The sequence below is a fragment of the Hylobates moloch genome, unplaced genomic scaffold (genome assembly GCF_009828535.3).
Source record: "Hylobates moloch isolate HMO894 unplaced genomic scaffold, HMol_V3 SCAFFOLD_4, whole genome shotgun sequence".
NCBI classification, from domain to species: domain Eukaryota; kingdom Metazoa; phylum Chordata; class Mammalia; order Primates; family Hylobatidae; genus Hylobates; species Hylobates moloch.
In genome coordinates, this window is record NW_026652279.1 from 152568561 (window position 1) to 152586350 (window position 17790).

Here is a 17790-nt window from a genome sequence, read left to right on the forward strand (position 1 = left end):
TTTTTTTTTTTTTTTGGAGATGGAGTCTGTCTCTGTAGCCCAGTCTGGAGTGCGGTGGCGCGGTCTCGGCTCACTGCAAGCTCCGCTTCCCGGGTTCACGCCATTCTCCTGTCTCAGCCTCCGGAGTAGCTGGGACTACAGGCGTCTGCCACCATGTGCGGCTAATTTTTCGTATTTTTAGTAGAGATGGGGTTTCACCGTGTTAGCCAGGATGGTCTCAATCTCCTGACCTTGTGATCCGCCCGCTTTGGCCTCCCAAAGTGTTGGGATTACAGGCGTGAGCCACTGAGCCTGGCCACTTTCCCCTAATCTTAAACTTGCTTCCCAGTGACTGTTTTTCCCTTCTCTGTGGTTTCTCACAACCTCAATATTGATATTGTAGTAGCTGGCTCTCTTCTCTTGATGAAGAAGAGTCTAGTAGTTTGTGGTGCTACCTAACTCATGAGGGTTTAAAATATCACAAAGCTCAATGGTCATGTGAGGAAAATTACTGGACACCATATTTAAAAATGTGATTGAATCAAGCTTTCCTGAGTATAACCAAATTAATAGCACAGTTTGGAATTCTACCCCCATCTGCATACTCTTGCCCTCAGGGTAGAATTCCTCTCTTTTCTTTCCACTAATTATTCAGGGTTTATCTAAAGATTTCCCTGATGACCCTGGTTCCCGGTGATTGTCTGTGGTTCCTATACCACTCATGGCTTATAGCATTTCTTTGGCACATACTCTATACCCCATTGAGATGGTGTTTCTATTGTACTGAAGTTAACTTTATATAATTATCAATTCATTTCATACTTAGAAATTCTACCTCCTTAACTAGATTATAAACTCTTTGAAGATAAGAAATTAGAGAGCAAAATGTATTTTAGTTCTAGTTTTTACTGCCATTATCGATAATACTTCACACGGTTAAAGAGAAAAAAAATCCTACATTTATTTATTTATTTACTTATTTATTTACCAAATCCTCACATCACAGCTGCGTGTGAATCAAGTATGTCTATTTTGCAAATGTCAAAGAATGGACAGAGCTTGCAAGTGAATTGATTAAGGTCAATAGCACGTGTTCTAGAATCTGCAGTTGCCCGTTTGCTCTGGTGAGTCAGCATCCTGCTGACTGCTGCCAAAGTCTTGGCCTGCCTCCACAGATGTGCAAGCTGCAGTGACCCTCCAGCCGCCCCTAGGTCCTTGAATATGTGTGCTCTGACTGCTGGGATCAAGTCTATGAAGCCTTACTTTCCTGTTTATACCAGTGACCATCAGGAGCTGAAGACTTTTGGATTATCCAAGATCATTATTCCAACCTGTGTGTCTGATTTCTCCTGCTTTCCCAAATCCAACACCAATACCTGCACTATCTCTGAAATCTGCAAGTCAGATATCTCACATTATGCTCATTATTTCCTACCATTCCAGCTGACTTACTCCATTATTTTTATTTTTATTCAGTTACTCACATGATATTCACAAAATAGATCTATGGTTTAGGAAACTGTTTGCAATGCAATTTTAATTGAAAAAGAAGAATATAAAACTACCATGTAAAAATTCATTGGAAAAAGACAGCTAATATAAAAGGGGGTGATGGACTTATGGGTGTTTTTGCCAATTTTAGAATAAAATGTATTCTACTCCTTTATTTCTAATTCCAAAATCACTTTATTTTATGGAAATGTTCAATGTACTTACTCTTCTCCTTGATTTTTTTTTTTTTTTTTGCTCTTATTTCTCTCTTTACTAAATCTGCATTTAGATGATCTAGTACCTTCAAAGCAGGTGAATACAATTCTAATCAGCCTTGGATAATGCTATAAAGAAAGGCATTTCAAATTCAGGTTATATGTTTAAACTACATGTCTCCCTGACACTTCCACACTATGGAAAATGTCTCAATTGTTTTGCGATAGAAGTATTTTGGATCAAATTATATGAAACGAGGTCTCTGCATTAAAAATATAATCATGTGCTAATGGCTACTGTCCCCCCAAAAAACAAAACAAAACAGAATCTCACTAGATTCCATACCTTCTCTAGGCTATGTCCCATAAATCTGCCTTCTTTCTCCAAAATTCCGTGAATGATTTGTGTATTTCTTATTTATCTTTATCTCTTGCACCCCCACTGATCACTGTGCTTTCTTACCTGCCTCTGTGCTGAAACTACACTTTCCACAAATCACTGATAGTCTTCTTCTGATTAGAGTCAATGATGAATTTTAGTCTTCATTTTACTTGAACTTTCAGTAGCTTTTGAAACATTTAATCATTTAATCTTTAAAAACAGCAACAGTAAATGCTTTCTGCATTTGCAGTTTGAGATAACTCACTCTTCTGAGATTGCCTTACTTCTCCTTGAGCTTCATCTCAGAATCATTTTCAACTCCCTTTGGTTTCCACATCTAAATGTTGGAATGCCCAAGGATCAGTCTTCAGCACTGTCTTTCCCCTGTGCTCGTCCAACTGCCTGCTGTTGAAAACCACATTTTTGTACCTTGCCTGATCTCTCCCTTGAGCTTTCGGTTCAGGTAACTAACAGCATATTGGAGGGCTCCTCTTGGATGAGTGATTGTCATAGGAAGCCAAATATGTCCAAGAGAGACTTAATTTCTTCCCAAATCTCTTCCTTTAGTCTTCTCTATCTCATTTAATGATACTTTCATGTGCCCAGTTGCTTCAGACAAAAGATACCAGAGATTCATGAATCTGTCCTGCTTTCACTGCTATGTTTAATCCACCCCTCAAGTTCTGCTGTCTCCTCCTTCAATAAATAGATCCAGATAGATAGACAGATTCAGATAGATAGATCTTCCAACTGGATCTCAGTCCTCATAGACCAAGCTTAGCAAAGGCAGCATCATCTCTCCCCTGAAACACACTCAAAACTTCATAGCTGGATTCACTATTTTTATCTTGTCCATTTTCTTTCTTTCTTTCTTTCTTTTTTTTTTGAAACTGAGTTTCACTCTTGTTGCCCAGGCTGGAATGCAATGGTGCAATCTCAGCTCACTGCAGCTTCCACCTCCCAGGTTCAAGCGATTCTCCTGTCTCAGCCCCCTGAGTAGCTGGACTTACAGGCGCCTGCCACCACACCTGGCTAATTTTTGTGTTTTTAGTAGAGATAGGGTTTCACCGTGTTGGCCAGGCTGGTGTCAAACTCCTGACCTCATGCGATCTGCCTGCCTCGGCCTCCCAAAGTGTTGTGATTACAGGCGTGAGCCACCGTGCCCAGCCTCTTGTCCATTTTCTTATGCCCTGTGCATACATCTCTCCAAACGACAGCCAGTGTGATATTTTTTTTGAAACATAAAAGAGATCATGTTACTGCCATGCTCAAAATTCTCCAGTTACTTCAGAGCCCACTTAGAACGCAAACTTAGCCCTTGGCAGAGCATGTGGGAAACTACCCGATGATCTGGCCAGCCTGCCTCTTGCCTCATCCCCCTACACTCCCCAGCACTATGTGGCATTTTTCAGTTGCAGTGGCCTTTCTTTCTCTTCTATTTTAGCGTTGTCCTCTCTGCATATAAAGTTTTTCCCTGTGATCTTCCCATGGCTGCTTCTTAACATTATTCAGAACATAACCTAAATACTACTTTCCGAACAAGTAGAAAATAGTATTTAAACCAATTGACCACCTGGCTGGAGCACCCCACCCCCACTCTATCCCATTCCACTACCAGTGATGCATTTTTAACTAAGTAACATTCATCAAGACTTAAAGTTGTCTATTTAATGTCATAATTTTAGTTTTCTCACTGGAATATAAGCTCCTAGAGAGAAGGTTCCTTGCTCTATTCCCATCTACTAGGATAATGTCCTACCAATAATGAGGGCTCAGTGTATTGATTGACATTGTCATCTGTAGCTAAACAAGAAGAAAAATTGATTTGGCTTTCAGTCTTGGAACTTTCTAAACAAAGGCATCTTTAAAACTGGAAATAAGAAAGGAAAGAAAAAGAGAGAAAGAGAAAAAGGGGAAATAATTGAAATCCTTGGTCAATTCTCAGTATCTCTATTCCTGACTTTGAGACAGCTCAGTCTGGACAAACTAGCTTACAGTTATGGGTTGGTTTTCCATTTCTTATTTGACTACATTGGCACTGCAGCCTCAGCCTGGTGGTTTTACATAAAAGACTAGATTTTTCTGAAGATTTCTTGTACCTAAACACTTGTCACTTGGGCCTATGAGTTGGATTTTCCTTTAAGAGCCCTGAACTAAATGCTTTATGTGGACCCATACAGTAAGTTTAATTAATAATTATGAATAGGAATGAAATGCAGAAGCGCCCTCTGGTGGTTTAATATATAGGAATGCAAAAATAGCAACGTGGAATCAAGACTCTTCACAGTGGGGCCAATAGGAGGTTATTAAAATGTGCTTCTGCTTCTCCCTGTCTTTCCCTTCCTCTGCCTCTTCCTCCTTATTCTTTTCCTTAATTCGAAATACAATATGAGTTAGAATGGGAAAATTTATGACAATATCTAGCAGAAATCCATGTGGAGAAGCAACTTGTGGAAAACTGAAAGGATCCATGCCTCCAAGTAAACACTTTTAACAGAAGACCTTCTTTACTCTTTGCTAACCATAGCATAAACATACCTCTAATTCCTGCCAAGCAGAGATAGTATGTGTTTCCTCCCTTACTCAATCTTAACATCACTTTATTTGGTTTTCCCCAAGAACTGGGCACCTTGTACAAATTTAGAATTTTCCTTATGGGTAGCTTATTTAAAGGCAGTGCTTTATGGAGTCTTAATAATTTATAACTTCCTATAAATATTCCTTGTTGCAATACTAGAATGTACTAGTGTTTTAAAAGTGGTGTTATGGTTATAACTTTTATATGTTTTGCATACCTGGCTTAAGGAATTATTTGTACCTTGAATGTAGCATATCTACTATTTGGATGGCAGTTGTTCCATAGTTTTAGGGCATAATATTTTATAATCACTTATTGTTTTTTTTTTTTTCATTTCTATTGATACAAATGTAGCAACATAGTAAAAGCTCTTCTCCTCCTCCTTTTTTGTGGGGTGGGGACAGTATATGAGTTCTCTTTCTCCTGCATCTCCTCCTTCTAACATTTACATTTTATATACATTTTATATACGTTTTATGATTTCATCTATTTGCATGGGTTTAACTATTGGCTCTATGCATGCGATTCTATTCATTAACTTGGTTTTGATCTCCAATCTATTATTTAGAGCTGTCTTTTAGAAATTACCTCGCAATTAAAGCTCAAAATGAGAATTAATCTCTCCCTCCAAAAAAACAGGTACACCATAAACTAAACTTGTTCTACCTTCTAACTTCCATATATCAGTGTCTGGCTCTGTAATCTTCCTGATTACTAGGTTTAAAACCACCAAGAGCTTTAACTTCTTCATTCTTACCTTATACAGGGAGTCAACCCCTAGTCAAATACCATTCACTGCACTCATAAAGGAACTTCCCCTTTTCCTCTCTGATTTCTCTGGTTCTGAGTTTATTCCAATATTCTCTTACCTCATCTATTGGAATAGTCTCTTTGTTGATTGCAATGACTATAGCAGATTTTTCTAAAACAGGGCTCTGATAATTCTGTTCCCTTGCCCATTAATTATTAATATAGCATAATAGTCTGAAAAATAAAATCCAAATCTAATGTATCTGGTGCATTACCTCTGCCGCCATAGTGACCTGGCCCAACTTACTACCTTCCTAAATTTGTTCTCATTGAAATAAAACTAACATCATGGATTTTCTCTCTGTGTTGGAGAATTAGCTTCTCCAACACAGAGAAGAACAGATTTGTGGGAACAGATTTTACCCCCAAAATCAGCCAGCAATTTTAGAATCTAGTTCTCAGAAACGTAAGGGAACTGAACATGAGAAAATAAACTCAAATTTGTTGTTATAACAGAAAAAATTACCAATAGTATAGTTCCTCTGGATAGTTTAAAAGTAGCTTTTAATATAATAATATGAGTTATTTAATATAATGGAGCACAGCACATGTGTCCACAAACTACCTTGTTTCTTATTTATGTATCATTATTATTATCAAGGATACATGCAGACTCATGCCTTATGTAATCTCTTAACCGCCTCTCTGTTAACACCAAGCATCCTAGATGTGACCTGAAGCAAAGCAATCAGTTACCCTTTCATACAAGGGACTGTGAAGTGAGCCTGTGCCTCCTCCTCTAACCCAGGTTGCTTAATAATCACTCGAACTACCTCCTTTTTTTTTTTTCAATTTGTAATTTCCTTTTCAATTTATAATATTCTAAATATTTTTGCTTTTCAACTTGTATTATTATTAATAAACATTAAGGAGGTACTAATGCAAAAGAAATGGAGACTATGGGGGGGGCACAGTGTCTCATGCCTGTAATTCCAGCATTTTGGGAGGCTGAGGTGGGAGGATCACTTGAGGCCAGGAGTTTGAGACCAGCCCTGGCAACATAGTGAGATCCCATCTCTACAAAAAAAAAAAGGATAAAAAGTAAGCCAGGCATGGTGGCATGCGCCTATAGTCCAGCTACTCCGTAGGCCAAGGTGGGAGGATTGCTTGAGCCAGGGAGGTCAAGGCTGCAGTGAGTCATGATCATGGCACTGCACTCCAGCCTGGGGGACAGAGTGAGATCCTGTCTGGGGAAAAAAGAAAGAAAGAAAACAAAAACAAAAAGAAACAGAAGCTCTGCTTTTTGCGTCAAATGAAAATAAACAATTTAAGTTATTCTTTACAAAGTTTTTTTGTAAAATGCTTTGAAAAATCTGAACATTTGAATAAGACTGAGTGCACAGTCGGGGGAGGCTCTAAAGAAAAGTTTGTGCTTTTGCACGTAGTGCCAAGATTACAGTGAGAATGGGGAAAGTCAGCTAAGTGACAAGCAGTTGTTGAAACAAATACTTGATCAGAATGGCGGAAGTGATATGGGCTAGGACCAACTAAGAGAGTCATTTCAAGGTGAGATGGGAACTTGAAAATCAGTGGGAAGCCTGGGAAGGAACTGAAAGCCGGAGTAGATAAGCATTAGGGAGGAAAACAATTTTTTCCAAGACACTTCAGACTGATTGCAGGGGAAAACGGTAGAGACCAGGGAGGAGAATTAAGAAGGAAATTGCAGTGTAAGTCAGAGACGAAAAATTGTCAACGTAAGTGTGAAGGTTTTTTCAATAGCAAGAAGCTACTAGTATTGAAAGGTGCCACCCAAATTGGCTCACCTCTAGGGAGCTAAGGTGACAGGGTATTGTCCTGATAACAGATGGTTTTCCTTTTCTTTTCAATAAAGTGTGAAGCTAATCTCCCTCATAGCAAGTCAACAAATATAAGGGCTTTGAAATTTACTTGCATTTATTAGAATCAGCTATATATGCTTGTATCTCTGGATACAATCAAAGAAAGATACCTTATAAGTCTATGGCGGGAGCATTTTCTTTTGTATTTGAAAAAATAATTGAAAGATGATAATGGGGATAAAGGTGTTGCAAGGCTGGTATTTTTCAGCTCTCCATCTGCCTTCCTAGGAAACATGTTCAATAAATAGCAGTTACAATCTGAGGTCTGACAAGGGAGGGACAGGATGAGATAAGATTTCTCTGAACTCATAACTTCAAAGTAGTTTTATTTTCTTGAGTTTCAAAGATGAGAAAACTAAGATACATAGAAGTTCCATAACTTGCCTCAAACCCTATGGCAAGGCACACTGGCTCGTGATTGCAGATTCTGTTTCCCTTTCTCTTTGCTTCTTTATTTCAAATTGTTCTGTGCTATGGCCAAATAATCTTACTCTATCCACTTAAAACCGCTGTCAACTTAGATCGTCTTCCTTGGGTTCTTGTTACTAGGAGTTGTTGATGAACATACAGCGAACATACTTCCTCATTTTTGTGAATAATTTAGCATGTTTCTAATAGATTTATACTTCACTATCACTATTTTTCAAAGTGGAAATTCACTTTGAGCCTTTTACCACCTTATCCTTATGCTTCTTTTACTTCTCACTGTCAATCATTTGCCCAGCCCTGTTGACTTTGCTTCTCTTCTATCTGTAACTCATGAACACTGTCACTACTGCAGTTCAAAATTAAAATTTCTTATTCAGAACTACTTGAAAAGTCTATTAACAGTTTACTTGCCTTGAATAGTTTTCTCTCTCTAGTCCAACTTCTACAGTGCGGCCTCATGCATTTACTCAACTTCAGCTGTGGCATTTTACATTTTGAGCAACCATCGGGAGCTTTTATCTACAAAATAAAGCTCCTTAGCTTGGCATTTAAAGCCCTCCAAAATCTTTTCTCTGACTTACCCTTTAAATATAATTTCCTTTTATGATTACCATCCATGAACCCATCTTTCCAAGCAAAGCAAAATTTTGTCAATTGTCCATGTCAGCCTCATGTTTCCTGGCACCTACCCTCTGAGGACTTTTCCTCTGCCCATCATCACTGTTCTTTGTTCTGAGAAAATTCTCTATCAAATCCATATCCAAGTGTTACTCTTGTCCCCCCCGTGCGTCTCTGAAATCCATTTTACTGCTTCTCTGCCAACTTCTGGCCCTGACATTTTCCATGGGCCTGCTGAAGGACCTCCCTTCTTCCTCCGTCTGCACGGCTGCTGTGATGAGTTTTCTCATGTGGGAATCTGAAGCAGCGCTTTCCATGTACTTCTTGTTCCAAATGCACAGTGTAGTTGCTATAACCATGTGTTACAACGTTTTGACATCCTTGTAATGGGTTGCTCTTGTCAGGTTATGTGACAATTGCTATTTTACCTGTGTAACTTTCATTTCTACTGTGTACATGAGGCCATGCCTTATTCATATTTGTATCTCTAGCATCTAACATAGTAGGGTGCAACAGATATTTATTTTTAGTTTGATTGAACTGAAATAAACCTCAACATATCCAGGCTCAACAGATGCTCCAAGTCTCATCCCGATGGGTAGTAGCCTTTCCCGGGGTAGTCTTTGCTGATATCCTTCTTCACCCACCACCCCCACCGGGCAGGGATCCCACCTCTCTCGGACATCCATTGTCAGCCTCACTTTTTTGACACATACAACTTGCATTTTGATGATTGGAAGGATTCCTTTATTTCTTTCCTCTTAAATTACAAGCTCTATTAGGAGAAACTTTAGTTACTCATATTTTCCCTATTATAACATTTAATATATGTGCTTTGCAAATACTAGAAGTAAAATAAATATGGGTAAAATAAATGAAATGGATGCATAGCTCCTTCAATACTCATTACATGGAAAATCAAAGAGATTTATAACTTTAAGGGAACTTTGGAATAATTTATTCTAACTTCTTCATTGTGCACATTAGGAAATCACATTCAAAGAGGTTCTGTTATATTTTTAAGGTCTCAGTATGAATAAAGGAAAAATTAGGACAAGAACCAGTGTCTCCTGATTCCAGGCAATGCTTTTACATATTTCCAATTATATTACTCAGCCGTTTCAATGATACAAGGTATCATATAAATCTTTTTGATGCTTTATATGGCAAAATAATTAATTTTTTCAATGATAATTATGTAAATTATACAGAGCTATTTACTAGATAAGTATTAAAGAAACAGTACATTTTTCAATGGGGATAAATTATTTTTTAAAAAATACAGTAATAACGCCCTAAAATTACACCAGACTGAGAAAGAAGATGCAGAACTATTATAAAAGGAGATCTTCATATTAAAAATATTCATTGTCATTTCTAAGAAAGGACATTAAGAAGAAAACTACAAAGATATTTGCTTTTGGCCTTGGAATTCATTTAGAAAAGGATCACATATTCAATAGCAAGTAATTTCATTTTAAAATTGGACAAGTATGTGATTAGTTATACATATAAATCATAGATAACATCTATTTTGGTAAAGTAATGTTACACAAATAAGTCAGTTTATTAATATAGTTGTCTGATTTTGCATATCTTACACATGTATACTTCATACCACATAAATGTCCATGACATCCATTTATCATAATTGCTGTATTCAGATAATATACTTTCCTCTGTTAGAAAAATTGACAAACATTTTATATATATATATATATCATATTAAAGATTAATATTGAGGTGAAAGCAAGAACATGTCATTGTTTTGGGCCCTATGAAACATCACATTCTCAGAAAGGTGGAGTATGATTTCTAACTACCTTTTAATGTTTTCTATTTAAAAGGTAAATAGGATTTGTGGCCGCCCTGTAAGAACACCCACACAAAGCCCCCGTTGTTCTTTTGATCAGAGCAAGGAGAAGCATGGAATGAAGACCACCACAAGGAACAGTGAAGAGACGCTTGCCAGCAGAAGAAAGTAAGACATTTGTTTTACAACCAGAAAGAGAAAAGAAAGTAAGCCATTAATTTTACAACAGAATAGAACATATTCAATTAAATAGAATAAAATGCAATATGGACAAAAAAAGATCAATATTCATTAACTTTAAAAATCAGTGGCTGCACCTGTTCCATTAATTTGGAAGACAGGTTCAACTTATAAGACCAAGAAAACTTTCTGTGATAATGGAACATTTCCATAATATAACATGGAAGGTCATATCGGGGGCCCTAGGCACATGTGACATCATGCACTTAAAATGTGACCAGTGTGACCGAGGATTGAATTTTTAATTTTAGTTAATTTTAAACTGTAAATATGGCTAGTGGCTACTGTATTGGACAGTGAAAGACAGAAAGATAATACATTTACATGATGTGATAGGTATTACTGAATGTTTAACATATATTTTTAAAAGTTGAGTAAAAAGAAGTTTTCATACTTTTTACATGAAATGCTAGAAATGGTTATCTGTTGATTCAAAATAATACACATTCCATAGGGCTTGCTAACTCTCATTTCTACCACCATGTCCATCATTATTTCACAGGTTAAATTCAGGCCTTGTTTTGTGTTCCTTTGCTTGATAATTGTTGCTTAAAATGTAAAGCTCTTAAAACTAGAGGAAATTATTATTTGTATGTGTGTTTAGTTGACCAGTCAGTGTATGTCCTGGCAAACACTAGATTCTAAGTCAGTACTTTTTAAATTGGACTAAAATTCAGAATTTTATATTCATTTAGTAAATAATTATTTCTAATAATACTCTATGAATAACTCATATATAAGGTATTTCACATAACCTTTCTATAATCTAAAATCTGTTTCTTTCTTTTTTGGGATAGGACACCTAATTGTCACATTCTCTCATCAGATGGGCTGTACACATGGGATAAAGATCTGGGCTATTGCTGGCTATTTTCTACAGCTAAAAAGAATTAGCATTTTATTTTACATGTAAAGTAGCTGTTCTTTTTATCTAAACACCTACAATGATCAGCAATCATTTCTTGCACTTGAAGAATCAGTATATTTTGTCTAGGGTGTTTTTATAATAAACCCCATCTACAGAAGATCTGAAGTCCTTCAAGATGATGTATTTCACCACCAAAACAACCCAGTTGGAAAACAAAACAAAACCCAACCTGTAATATCATCTATTCACTAGCAAAACGAAACCAATGCAGGTGAAATGTTACAAACTGGTTCAGGAACAATAAGGGGCTCATACGAGTGAAAGGTTTTAAAAGTATTTATCCTGGCCACTGAATAGACCGTCTTGTCACCAATCTTGCAAACTCATTATTTTGATGTCCCTCACCATCCAGCCATGATTAGCCATTGTCCGTGAATCAGCATAGATCCATCACATGCTTGTTTCCTGCCACACGGAGTGAACAACCATAGGAACTGCACACGAGTCCACTTATACATTTCAATTTTACACTATTTTTTATTACCAGTCTTTAGAGGGGCTTCATTGCCATGGCATTATATTTCTGCTTGTTGCCTATTTATTGTGCAGGTTTCTCTATAAACTAACCCTGAATTTTATGTATCCCTCATCAACTGATTATTCCCCATGAGGTCATAAATTTCCATTGAAATAGGTGGGCAATGTAGCAGGAGTAGATGCTGGGTCTGGGCTACATTTTCATGTGCCTTGTTCTTTCTCTACCTGCTTGGGCCTGATTTCCAATAGATGACTTCCACTTGGTTGTAATTACTTCTATTCGAGCCTAGTCTTATAGCCTGGCAGATCAGATAGTACTTAGTTCATCATGGCCATCTTAGGTTGCACAGTCACTTGCTAGGTCATGGTCAAGTGTATAGTTTCTACCACAGCTCAGTTGCAAAGCAACTAACCAAACAACCAACTAACCTACCCAGCCATGAAACTTCAGATACCACTGAATAAGTAAACAGGGTCATCTGGACTCACCGTCAGAGCATGTTGCAAATGAGTAAGCAGCAGAGCCTTTTCTTTCTCAGATTAAAGCTCTTTTGGGCTATTCTGTAAATGGGCTAGAGCAACACACCAAAGTGTATAATATGATTTTTTTCTAGTATGTAAAGGAATCTAAAAAGCACTGTATGTCTTCCTGAGTTTTAGGTTATCTTAGGTGCAGAAATTTTCCTTTCATGTAAGAAGAATATCCCAGTAACATCCAGGCCACATTTAGAAACATTGCTGAATTGTCAAGCACTTGAAATGTCAATATTTTTCACCACAGAGCCACAAATATGTCTACTAAGACATTTGGGATGATGTGATCCATATTTTATTGTCAGCATTATGTCCTACAGGATATCCAGACAATCAAGGCTCCTGTCTACCATGGACTGGGAAAGTTTTTGACATCTAACAGTGAAGGGGTCCTTGCCAGCTAAAAGTGAATTATTTCCAATTGTCCTTACTAATTGGTAAGGAGGTAAAAGAATTTGCCAAATCATTAGCTGCATAGCAGGTGTCAGGACATATTTGGATTTGCCCAAGTAGCCACCATGTATAAAGGAACATCTGTAATTGGAGTCACACTCTAACTCTGTTTCTGATAAGCCAACCTTCCCCAAGTCCATCTCAGTGTGCACAGACCAGCCAAATTGGTGAGGTAATAGTGAGGTGTTAGGAATCATCACCACTGTGTTTTTCATGTTTTTGAAGTGGCCCTAATCTCAGCAATTCCATAGGGATATTATACATTTTCGTTTTAGTATTTTTGTCAGGAGAGGAATTTCTTTTTTTTTATTGTGTTCAGCTCAACTTTTAGGTGGTTTATTTGATTTTTCTTTTCCTTTATTTTATTTTCTTTTACTTTAAGTTCCGGAATAAAAGCGCGGAAAGTGTAGGTTTCTTAAATGGGTGTGTGTGCCATGGTGGTTTGCTGCACCTATTAACCTGTCATCTAGGTTTTAAGCCCTGCATGCATTAGCTATTTGTCCTAATGCTCTCCTTCTCTTTGCCCCCCACCCCCTGACTGGCCCTGCTATGTGTTGTTCCCCTCCCTATGTCCATGTGTTCTCATTATTCAATTCCCACTTAGAAGTGAGAACATGTGGTGTTTGGTTTTCTGTTCCTGTGTTAGCCTGCTGAGGATGATGGCTTCCAGCTTCACCCATGTGCCTTAAAAGGACATGGTCTCATTCCTTTTTATGGCTGCATAGCATTCCATGGTGTATATGTACCACATTTTCTTTATCCAGTCTATAATTGATGGACATTTGTATTGATTCCATGTCTTTGCTAAATAGTGCTGCAATAAACATACATGTGCATGTGTCTTTAGAGTAGAATGATTTATAATCCTTTGGGTATATACCCAGTAATGGGATTGCTGGGTCAAATGATATTTCTGGTTCTAGATCCTTGAGGAATCACCACACTGTCTTCCACAATGGTTGAACTAATTTATGCTTTTACCAACTGTGTAAAAGCGTTCCTATTTCTCCACAGCCTCTCCAGCATCTGTTGTTTTCTGACTTTTTAATGATCGCCATTCTGACTGGTGTGAGATAGTATCTCATTGTGGTTTTGAGTTGTATTTCTCTAATGATCAGTGATGTTGAGCTTTTTTTCATATGTTTGTTGGCTGCATAAATGTCTTCCCTTGAGAAGTGTCAGTTCATATCCTTTGCCCACTTTTTGATGGTTTTTTTTCTTGTAAACTTAAGTTTGTAGATTCTGGATATTAGAACTGTGTCAGATGGGTGGATTGCAAAAATTTTCTCCCATTCTGTAAGTTGCCTGTTCACTTTGATGATAGTTTCTTTTGCTGTGCAGAACGCTTTTTAGTTTAATTAGATCTCATTTGTCAATTTTGGGTTTTGTTGCAATTGCTTTTGCTGTTTTCATCATGATGTCTTTGGCCATGCCTATGTCCTGAATGGTATTGCCTAGGTTTTCTTCTAGTGTTTCTACGGTTTGGGGTTTTACATTTAAGTTTTAATCTGTCTTGAGTTAATTTTTATATAGGGTGTAAGGAAGGGGTCCAGTTTCAGTTTTCTGCAAATTGTTAGCCAGTTTTCCCAGCACCTTTTATTAAATAGGGAATCCTTTCCCCATTGCTTGTTTTTATCAAGTTTGGTGAAGATCAGATGGTTGTAGATTTGAGGTGTTATATCCGAGGTCTCTGCTCTGTTCCCTTGGTCTATGTATTTGTTTTGGTACCAGTACTATGTTGTTTTGGTTGCTGTAGCCTTGTACTATAGTTTGAGGTCAGGCGGTGTGATGCTTCCAGCTTTGTTCTTTTTGCTTAAGATGGTCTTGGCTACATGGGCTCTTTTTGGTTCTATATGAAATTTAAAGTAGTTTTTTCTAATTCTGTGAAGAATGTCAATGGTGGTTTGATGGGAATAACATTGAATCTATAAATTACTTTGGGCAGTATGGCCATTTTCACAATTTTTGTTTTGTTTTGTTTTGTTTTTGAGATAGAGTCTTGCTCTGTCGCCCAGGCTGGAGTGCAGTGGCACAATCTTGGCTCACTGCAACCTCTGCCTCCCAGGTTCAAGCAATTCTCCTGCCTCAGCTTCCGAGTAGCTGGGATTACAGCATGCACCACCACACCTGGCTAATTTTGGTATTTTTAGTAGAGATGGGGTTTCACCATGTTCGCCAGGCTGGTCTCAAACTCCTGACCTTGTGATCCGCCCACCTCAGCCTCCCAAAGTGCAGGGATTACAGGAGTGAGCCACCAGGCATGGCCTGCTATATTGATTTTTCATATCCATGAGGATGGAATGTTTTTCCGTTTGTTTTTGTCCTCTCTTATTTCCTTGAGCAGTGGTGTGTAGTTCTCCTTGAAGAGGTACTTCACATCCCTTGTTAGCTGTATTCCTAGGTGTTTTATTTTCTTTGTAGCAATTGTGAATGGGATTTCATTCATGATTTTGCTCTCTCCTTGTCTATTGTTGCTGTATAGGAATGCTTGTGATTTTTGCACAATGATTTTTTTATCCTGAGACTTTGCTGAAGCTGCTTATCAGCTTAAGGAGTTTTAGGCTGAAATGATGGGGTTTTCTAAATATAGAATCATGTCATCTGAAAACAGAGACAAATTGACTACCTGTCTTCCTATCTGAATACTCTTTATTTCTTTCTCTTGTCTGATTGCCCTGGCCAGAACTTCCCATACTGTGTTGAATAAGAGTGTTGAGAAGGGGCATCCTTGTTTTATGCCCGTTTTCCAAGGGAATGCTTCCAGCTTTTGCCCATTCAGTATGATATTGGCTGTGGGTTTGTCATAAATAGCTCTTATTATTTTGAGATATGTTCCATCAATACCTGGTTTATTGAGAGTTTTTAACATGAAGGGATGTTGAATTTTATTGAAGGCCTTTTCTGCATCTGTTGAGATGATCATGTGGTTTTTGTCATAGGTTCTTTTATGTGATGGATTATGTTTATTGATTTGCATATGTTGAACCAGCCTTGCATCCCAGGGATGAAGGTGACTTAATTGTGGTAGATAAGCTTTTCAATGTGCTGCTGGATTCAATTTGCCAGTATTTTATTGAGGATTTTCATATCGATGTTCATCAGGGATATTGGCCCGAATTTCAGGAATTTCAATTTGGCGTTCACTCCGTGAGTTGGGGACTCAGTATGGGGATTGTACGATGGGTGAGTATGTCTAATTCAAATCTGTGTTCAGGAGTGTGAAATAACTACAGGGTGGGTCTGTGGACTGAATGTCCCGATGTGAGACAGACTGAGCCTAAAACTCGATTTTCATTTGACCTCTGTAAGCCTCTATTTAGACTCACAGGATAATGGTATTCTGGGTCTTTGGGATAAAAGTCAGTACAGAGCTAGTGTCTAATAATTCCTGGAAGCAAAATAGCCACAGGTCCCTGTAGGGAATGGATGGAGGAAGATTTCTGTTACATAGTGGTTGTACTTATGCAAGGTTCTTTCTCAAGGGATCCCAGCCTTCAGTCAAGGTGCTTTGAAGCTGTGAACTGGGAACTGGGTGAAAGATTGAATTCCTTTGGTGGTGAATAATGTGATGTTTCTTTTCATATCTTTAATTTCCAAATATTCTTCATTGGTGTTTTTTTAAATTCACACCCCATTCTTGTTTCATGGATGAGTTTTTTTCTCTTATCACTCTTAACTAAAGTTTTTGAAAAATGCATTACCATATTTCTTTTTTCTTTCTGTTTTATCTGAGTTTCCTTTTCTGTTTTAGCTGGGTTTTCTACTAGATTTTTTCTCAAATTAAATGTATTTATTTGTAGAAGTTCCTTTTTATATTCCATATATTAATTTGTTCCTTTTAGACATTGAAAACATTTTTTTATCTAAGAAAATAGTTCATTTAATGTAAAATAAAATAAAAGTTAAGTGATTAGTAACTTAGTCTAAGATGACCTATGTTAAATATAAATTCTTAACTTTGATATCAAGTTTATCAAGATTTCTTTTTTGTTTAAAATTTCTTGCCTGCATCAACTCAAAAATAGATTCTACTATATTTTTTCTACTAGCCCTGTGGTTTTTTCTCTTATTATGCATAATACATAAGGAATATATCTGTATATATGTTATAAGGTAAGGTTCCAAGTCAAATTTTCCATATTCTGATCCAATTTCCCCAAAAAAACCCTTAAACAATCCATTCTTTCCCCCTTTGTGTTCTTTTCTTTCACCTCATACTCATTCTAAGTTCGTGTAATTATACTGGCCTATCGTCTGTTAATAAGTCAGTAGTTGTTTTCTGCAGATTTTTACTGATTTCTGTTATTGCAATTGCTTTTGCTTTTAAGGATTTTATAAAATCTTGTAAGGTAAGTCACTATATTTACTCTCATTTTCAAAATTCTCTTACATATTTTGAAATTTAGTTTTCAAAATATAATATATTTTTGTTGGATTTCAACTGGAGTTATATTGACTATATAGATTTGAACAAAGATATTAGGATAATGCTATAAATGGCTATTTTTCTGAACTCTGTTTCTAATGGTTGGTCTTTTGATCATATTAGGTTTTCTGTGTGGATGATCATTTTGTGCACTGGTACAGCTTCCTTCTGCTGCACCTGGCAAAACTCACATACCCTATGCACTAGAGTCTACTACTTAGGATGTGTCCTAAGGAAACTTGCTTATACCCAGAGGAGGCATTCTTGATTATTTGTGATAGCTGAGTGTTAGAAGCTAACTATCCATATCTAGGAAAAATGGAAAAGTAAAATTTAAGACTTTGGAACATTATGAAGCAGTCAGAAGCAATGAACACATTTTCATACAGCAAAAAATCTCATTGTGATTACAGAGAAAACAAATTGTGAAGAATGATAACAATAGTACAATGCCATTATATGAATTAAAAACATTATTAAATAAAATCAGTATATATTTTCAAGGGTAGGATATAGCAGATTATATTATATACATTAGAATGAGTATTTATAGAAAAGAAAGGGGGTAAGGGATGAATT

General features: G+C 37.1%; 1 protein-coding gene across 1 annotated transcript in view; it reads left to right on the top strand.

Annotated features, from left to right (window-relative positions):
- The window catches only part of GPC5 (glypican 5), a 746563-nt gene that overhangs the window by 318096 nt on the left and 410677 nt on the right, over nt 1-17790 (top strand). The window contains exon 4 of the mRNA XM_032151100.2: nt 10188-10321. Within this exon, the coding sequence (XP_032006991.2) occupies nt 10188-10321 (134 nt within the window). The remainder of the gene's footprint in view (nt 1-10187; nt 10322-17790) is intronic.